This window comes from Podarcis gaigeae (genome assembly GCF_964106915.1).
Source record: "Podarcis gaigeae genome assembly, chromosome: 6".
NCBI lineage: Eukaryota > Metazoa > Chordata > Lepidosauria > Squamata > Lacertidae > Podarcis > Podarcis gaigeae.
Window position 1 is genome coordinate 31,601,452 of NC_139682.1, and position 8,467 is coordinate 31,609,918.

General features: G+C 46.2%; 1 protein-coding gene across 2 annotated transcripts in view; it reads right to left on the bottom strand.

Moving 5' to 3' along the window:
• MMP24 (matrix metallopeptidase 24) overlaps positions 1-4,983 on the bottom strand; it is a 35,643-nt gene extending 30,660 nt beyond the window's left edge. The window contains exon 1 of one of the 2 annotated variants that reach the window (XM_083746549.1): positions 4,738-4,983. In XM_083746549.1, the coding sequence (XP_083602675.1) occupies positions 4,738-4,902 (165 nt within the window). In that variant the 5' untranslated portion in view covers positions 4,903-4,983. The remainder of the gene's footprint in view (positions 1-4,737) is intronic. The other variant, XM_083746550.1, reaches the window with a different exon arrangement.
• Positions 4,984-8,467: the final 3,484 nt, after the last annotated feature.

Genomic DNA, 8,467 nt, shown 5'->3' on the forward strand with positions numbered 1-8,467 from the left:
GGTAAATACTGTTAATGACTCTATTGTTTCAATTCATTTTATGCTTCTTTACATCTATGTTTCTAGCTTTCATTTCCCTCCTCTACTCTTCCCCTGCTCCATATCATAAATCCAGATAGCATAACTGCATAGTTTAACATATATTTATTGATTGCATAGCATGTAATTAATCTATTGATCATTCACATTGTCAATTAAACTTGGCTCTATTAGCCTATGTTTGCAACTAAGGCTGTAATCCATCTGTCCCCTTCTGCTTGTCAGTGGGAGATGGAAAGCAGAGCTCACTCCATCAGTTCTGCTGTGACAGACCAGCTCCATCAGGACTCCTCTCCCTCAACTTTCACCTTGAAGCAGCCATTTCATCAGACTGCCTCTGTGAGAAAGATAGGAAGCAGGGCTCATTCCATCAGTTTGCCACCAGGCACCTCTTACCTCTGCATTGTGCCAGAAGCTGGTCATTATAAGAACAGCTGTTTAAGAATTGGGGCCTGAGTTTGATTTTGTGTGCAGGAAGGGAAATCTACGAAAGCAAATATATATATATATATATATATATATATATATATGCAGGTTTTGGTGTCCTCGGGTGTCTTCCCGTGTAAAAGTTGGGGTGTCTAGGCGACGTTTCGACGAGGTCTCACTCGTCATCTTCAGGCTGGTGCTTTCGGCTTCTTGTTACTGGAACAGAGCGGGATCTCAATGTTTGAGTTCCTATAAATACTGTAGAGGGGGTGTGGTGTCTAGCCTCCAATGTTCTGGGCAGAGAGGAAGTTCCCAGGCTAGTGTGCCTTTTCTTCTTTTGTTCCTTAATTACTTGAGAGATACCTTGAGTGATTTCTTGAGTGATATCCTGAGTACCACTTAGGTGGGTCATTAGGTGTGGATTAGTTGCTGAAGTCTTTGTGTCTTGACCTCTTGAACTTTGTGAAGAGTTTTCCTGAGAAGATGGCTGTATTGCACTTAGTTGTGCTTTGGCTTGGCTTCGTGTATAGGGGCGAGCTGTGGTTTTGTGGCTTGTGTCAGCCAGATCTGTGTAGGGATTGCAGGGGGGTGCAGCATCCGGAGGTGCCACCATGGATTGGTTACTGGATGGTGTCAGTAATTCATCTGTGGAGAGGGTCTGGGTTTGGGTCTGGTGTGGTTGATTGGTGTTGGCGTTCTGTGTGCCTCTGGATCTGGTGTCAGTTTTTGTGGGGAGGGCTAATTTCCAGATGTCTGGCAAGCGGGATGTGTCGTCACGCTTGTTCATGTTGTGAGGGTGTTTCTCTATCTCGATGGCTTCCATGATTATTCTCTTGTGGTGATGTTCCGTGTTAAAGAGCAATTTGGAATCTGCAAAATTAATTTCGTGTCCTGTTTCTTTCATGTGTTGGAAAAGAGAGGAAGTTTTTTCTTCTTTTTTGACGGCATTCTTGTGTTCTGCGATACGTGCATTTATTCGTCTGTTTGTTTGTCCAATGTACGTGGCTGGGCAGACTTTGCAGGGTATTTCATAGATCCCTTGGTTTTCCAACTGGATTTTATCCTTGGGGTTTCTGAGGATATTGGCTCGCCCATATACACGAAGCCAAGCCAAAGCACAACTAAGTGCAATACAGCCATCTCAGGAAAACTCTTCACAAAGTTCAAGAGGTCAAGACACAAAGACTTTAGCAACTAATCCACACCTAATGACCCACCTAAGTGGTACTCAGGATATCACTCAAGAAATCACTCAAGGTATCTCTCAAGTAATTAAGGAACAAAAGAAGAAAAGGCACACTAGCCTGGGAACTTCCTCTCTGCCCAGAACATTGGAGGCTAGACACCACACCCCCTCTACAGTATTTATAGGAACTCAAACATTGAGATCCCGCTCTGTTCCAGTAACAAGAAGCCGAAAGCACCAGCCTGAAGATGACGAGTGAGACCTCGTCGAAACGTCGCCTAGACACCCCAACTTTTACACGGGAAGACACCCGAGGACACCAAAACCTGCATTCCTGTACCCGTGAAAATCTACGAAAGCAAATATATATATATATATATATATATATATATATATATATTGTATGGGAGCCTTTTTGGCTAAAGAGCAGGGTACAAACGCTCTAAATAAATATATAAATCCTAACCACTGCTACTCAGAAGTCAGTCCCATTTAATTCAATGGGGTTTACTCACAGTTAAATGAGGTTGGGATTACAGTATAAGACTGCAATCCTATACCCACTTACCTTGGGGCACATCCAACTGAACTTGAATGGGAATTACTTCTGAACAGATATGCATATATTTCACTGTAAAGGGGGATCTCTCTGCAATTGCAACCCTGCATCCAGTTACTCAGGTACAGAACTCATTAAAGGAAACTTAGCCATGCATAATTAAGGGCAGGGATGCATCCACAGCTATCACACAGCACTACCACTGGGAGTGCACACATGCCATTGTAGTTTCTCTGCTCATAGAATCCTATCCAGAGAATGTTAGGCTACAGTCCTACACACATTTACATGGGAGAAAATCCTATTGAACTGAATGGAATTCCTTCTAAGGAAACATCTTTAAGAATGTACTATTTGTTTCACTTAACATTAGCTGTGATGTGATCCACTTGTCCCATTGATTTCAAACGACCAAAATGTAACTTTCTCCAAACTGGGGCCACAGAACTGTAGCATATTAAATGTAATTAGCACAAGCTCCTTCATTACAGGAACATTCGCCTGCACATACACACCCAACTCTACAGATCAGCCTTTCTCAGCCTAGGGTCTTCAGATGTTGGACTACAACACCCATGATCCCTAGCTAGCAGGACCAGTGGCCAGGGATGATGGAACTAATGGAACTTATTTCAGCTACTTTAGGCATGCCCAAATGCTTGGCTGCACCCATAATGATACAACATCCCCACCCCATCTCCCAAACTACTTTAGAAAGTTTCCTCAGTCGATGGATGTGCAAACCTGCCAATTCCACTTTCTCTTTCTTCCAGTCTTAAATTCAGTTATCCATATCTGCACATCAGCTTGAGATTTATTTATTTTTAAAAGTTCATGAAAATTTGGCCTTTTTGTATAAATTTATCCTAATACAGTACACACTCTTGTATGTAATATTACCTAAAATATACCTTTTTTGCCAAACAAATTTCCCTAATGCATTTTGTATGTTATTTTCAAGAATATATACATTTGAATGCACGTTTTACTAGAGTATATGCATTTCTGTACATAGCACTTGTCTGAAGGACAGCGCTGCAAGATCTGGGAAAGTGCTTATTTCGAAGAATGGTTGTTCATGTATCGCTGCAGAAAACGTGGATTAGGCAGATTTGCTCTTAAATGCAAACAATAAAAATTTATTCCCCAGTCCTATCTCAGGGTCAATAGTGGTTTAGAATGTGATGTGAGGGGCTGCTGCTGCTGTTAGAGCAATGTCAGCTACAAGATCCTTGGGGCATTTCACCAGCAGCCATTGGTCAGTAGCAGTCAATGCTAAGAAACAGACCAGCAGTTCCCATGTATCAGAAGTTTTATGCACAGGTTTGCTAGCCTATCACTGCTCTGTGAAGGTTCTACAGTTGCAGTTAACTGGACTGTCCTTACCTCCTACCCACCTCATTAATTTAACCCTTCCAAATCGGTATATTCAAGACAGAGTAGGTAATAACACTCAGCTATATTGACAAACAAAACTGCACACCTCATTTAACTGGCCAACCTCATCCTAAACGCTAAAATGTGCATTGTCAACCATGCATATCTTCGTCCTTAAAAGTTGTGCCTGGCTGCATTTTCACACCGTGTTTTTCTATTATTCCTATTATTGATGAAAGGCATTAACACTGAGACATGTACCAAACAACACCATTAAAAGCTAGCAAAAGGAAGAGGGTACAGGAATATAATTACAGACCCAAAATCAACAGCACCATTAACGTTTAGGCAGCGCCGTGCTTCTCCCTCTGTGCCTGCGCTGCTGGCCACAAAAGCGGTGCATGCTGCTCAATAACATGTATGCACGTTCCTATATACTGGCAGATCTTTCCCATGAACGCACCATTAGGGGCGTAAAAGAAAGAACATTTTCGAGTCGTCCCCCCCGGGAGAAGCTGGCTCACATGTTTCATGTGCCCGTTTCCATTAGAGCAGGGCACCCCGATTCACCTTTTCCTCCCTCGCGCATCCTAGCCACCGTCCTCCACGGCATCATGGCATTCCCCCTGACCCCCACAATCGCCGTCGCCGCCCCTTATTCCCTGCAGGCGGAAGAGAGCAGCTCAGGCCCCTTCCCCTGAGGACCCCACGCCAGACCTCCGAGGCAGCAGCACCCAAACATATCTCCCCCCATTCAGCAGCCTTCCTGGAGATCCCCACTCCTTCCTCTGAGGGAAGGAAAACAGCCAACAACACCCCCCCCCCCAGGCGCCGGGAGGAGCCCCTCGACCCGCGTCCACCTTCATTTAATTGGAGACAACGCCGCTGTGCCAGGAGGAGAGCGAGGAAGGGGGGCACCCCAGCAGCCCCTCCCTGTCTCTGCCAGCTTTGCCAGGCTGGGAAGGCGAACTGGTCCAGCTCCACCTCGCCTCCACCTGCCCTTCCCTTCAGCCGGGGGGCGACCCAGCAGGCCGCTCCCCCCCCCCAGGCTGCCGTGCCCGGGGGCTGGGAGCGGGGGCGACGCCCGGGGATGGAGAGGAAGGAGCCCTCCGGGCGGCAGCTTCCCATTTGTCTCCCTCACAGCACCCACCCAGGCAGGCGGCTCGCCGCTCCCTGTCCCTACCGGGCCGACGCTGGTGTCCCCAGAAGCGCAGAGCAGGGGGGCGCAGAGGAGGAGGAGGAGGAGCAGGCGGCGGCACCCCCAGGCAGGGGCTCCACTGCATCCCCGCTGCCTCCGCTCCATGGCGGGGCCCATCCCTGCACCTGCTCAGGCAGGGAGAGCAGGGCCTGGCCGACCGCGCATGCGCCCGGCCACAGAGGTGGGAAGGGGACGCGATGCCACTCAACCCCCCTGGTTCCTTGAGGTAATCGCGCGCGCGCGCGCAAACACAGGCACACACACACACACACACAGACGCACACGCAGACAGTGCCCACCGCCCGTCCTTCCCAGGTGGCGGGAAAGAAAGGTTTCCGTTCCAGGTCTGCCTGTCTGAAGGGCGCGCCTTGGAGAAGCTCGCCAAGGGTGGGCACCATGGGTGGCAAACGCGGCGCCGCTTGAGGAGAAGGGCGCGCGGGCGGGCGAGGTTTGGTCTTAGACCGGGTTGGAAAGACGGCACTCAAAAAAAAAAAAAAAAGGGAAAAAAAGAATAAGGCTGAAGGGCTCCACGATGCTCGCCAAAGCATGGGGGGAAGTATCAGCAAGAGAACGGGCTCTAAAGTTCTTTTGGCGCGCAATCCTCACCTACTTGGAAGTCAGTCCTTTTGAATTCAGTGGCGCTTGCAACCTTAGATATCAAGTGTCTTGATTGCAGGTGGTCACCGTGTGAAAGTTCCTGATGCTGTTATCCTGGATTATTCAATCTGAAATTATCCACCACTGGCTACCCCTTTAAAGCGTCTTTGGTATTTTTTTATTTATTTTTTAATACATGCAGACTTGAATTACAACCCAATTCTATTAAACACAATGACTAAGTAACATTGTATAATGGGGCTAACTTTCAAGTGATTTTTTTTTCCATCCTATTTACTTCAGTCTCGGAATCCCTTTATTTACTAGTAAATTTGCTTCAAGGTGATGCTTATCACTTCCATCTCCCTAATTATTATGACCAGTGCTTTTTTTTCCTAGAAAAAGAGGTGCAGTGCTGGTACTGAGTACCCTTGAATACCCCTTGGAAAAAAGCACTGATTATAATTATGACTCAACACCCACCCCCCACAGAGATTTATGTATATTGAGAGGTAACCTAAGTAATTTTAAGTATGCAAACTTGTGGCTCTCATACCAAGTGAGAAAGCAGGGATAAACCAAGTTCTGAGAAATATCATTTAGCTTTTTCATTCTAGATATGGAATGCTAAATTAGGTTAGAGATCTATGATGACTGTGACACAATGTCATGGTCTGGTTGGACGCAGAGGAATGGTGGGAGGAAGGAGCTGGAGAACCACCAAGAGAAGGCTCAGAGCCCAGGGAGGAGTGATGGGACCACCACTCCAGTTTTCCAATTCTCTTAAAGGTGGCCTGGAGGACCAATTGTGCTGAAAGAGACAGAGAGAGACCCTCTTGATGTAAAAACAAACAAAAAAAATCCTTCCAGTAGCACCTTAAAGACCAACTAAGTTAGTTCTTGGTATGAGCTTTCGTGTGCATGCACACTTCTTCAGATACACTGAAACAGAAGTTACCAGACCCTTCTATATAGTGAGAAGGTGGGGAGGGGTATTACTCAGAAGGGTGGTGGGAATGGGTGATTGGCAGATAGCTGTGATGAGCCTGTTGACGACTCTTAACGACTGCAATAGGTCTTACAGGAAAAAGCAAGGGGTGAGGTGAAAAATGGCTTTGTCATGTATAATGAGATAATAATCCAATGTCTTTGTTCAGACCAGGTCTCTCCATGGTTTTAAGTTTGGTAATAAGTTGCAATTTAATTTAAGTTGCAATTTAAGTTTGGTAATAAGTTGCAGCCATCATTGCTTCTCTCTCAGTCAGACTTTGCTCGCAAGCAGCATGACCTATTTAGCTAGTACCTGCTCTTCTTAGAAAAAGTTACACTGTTAACCTGACACACTTTGTGCGGTTGGAAGTTTACTGTCAGTGTCAAAAAGACAACGTCCAAGGTGGTGGTAGAAACCTGTGGAAGCCTGCTTTTTAGGGACCTAAGCCTAGTCCTAACTGAATGCTGACCAGAGTGTTTTTCCATTTTGATACCCATGTCTAAGATGGATGCTAATTAACAAGGAGTTGAATGCTTGTTTTAAGACAATCATTTATGTATTTCTATGATAACACATGTATGTGACAAATAGGTAACATGGTCACACTTTTTTTCCCATGTAACAATGTATTGGGACCTTAAAGGTACCGACCAGGCACTCTGGGGAGTTTTTGGGTGTTAAACCTATTGAAATAGATCTAGAAAATCAGTTTCCTCCAAGAGCACATGGATGTGGTCTGCAACCACCCACTCAAGAACCTTGCCCAAGGAGGAGAAATTGGCAACTGGCCAGTAGTTACTTAGATTTTCCAAGTCCAGGGTTTATTGAGGAGTGGTTTTACCACTGCCTCCTTCAAGCAGGCAGGGACTACTCCCTCTCACAAGGTGGCATTCATTACCTCCCCGCCTAGCCAGCTGTGACCTCCCTGCTAGTTTTCAGCAGAATCACTCCAGAGCCAGTCACTTTGGCATGGATGACACTTAGTCAGACCTAGTGTAAACCCCACTATTAAAAATAAGTGCTTTGCTCAAGTAATGGTTACATTTGGATAATAAGTTATCTCTCTCACAGGTTGCTGGGTGGGCTTATCTGGAGGTTCAGAGTACGTTGTCAGCAGTATGCTGATGACCCTCAGCACTATTTCTCCTTACATCTTCAGGTGAGGCAGTGGAAATGCTGGACCAGTGTCTTGCCTCGGTAATGGACTGGATGAGAGCCAATAAACAGGAACTCATTCCAGATAAGACTGAGGCGCTGTTAGCGGGTGGTTCCCTAGACCAGATAGGTGGGAGATCGCCTGCCTCTTGATGGGGTTACACTTCCTTTGAAGAAGCAGGTTTGTAGCTTGGGGGTACTCCAGGACCCATTGCTGTCACTCGAGGCTCAGGTGGCCTCAGTGAGCCAGAGTGCCTTCCATCAGCTTCGGCTGGTGGCCCAGCTACACCCCTATCTGGACAGGGATGGCCTAACTACTGTTGTCTATGCTCTGGTAACCTCAAAGTTAGATAACTTCAGTGCATACATAGGGCTGCCTCTGAAGATGGTTCAGAAACTTCAGCCTGTGCAGAATTAAGACGGTGTGAGCATATTGCACTGAAGTAATGGGTTTCTGTGTAGCAAGTTTAAAACTGACTCAACCCCCCCCCCTTTGTTCTTTCAAAAGAGAGCACTTTTAAATGCGTAAAACTTGAACTGTTGAGCAAAAAGGACACAAATCATAAGGACACAGCTGCATAAACAAGCTCTCTCCTTTATCAGTCACGGCAAGGGATGGCCTTGGCTCTCTAGGGGAACAAAGAAAACACGTCAGAACTCTATCTTATGTGCTGACCACAAAATACGCGCAAGACCAATGTCCGGGAAGAACGCCAAAAGCGTGTTCCTGGAGATCATCACCTCTTCCCAGATAAGAGTAGGAAGAGGAAGATCCTTTTATGGTCAGAAGTACAGGAAGGAAGATCCTTTTATGGTTGAGAGTACCAGAGCAGGAACATATGTGGTCAACCTGCGTATACAAGCTGACGTAGCTAGGGAAGGGGGAGAGGATGCCTGGAGGATATATATACTGCATGAAACTTGTCATTTCTTTGGACT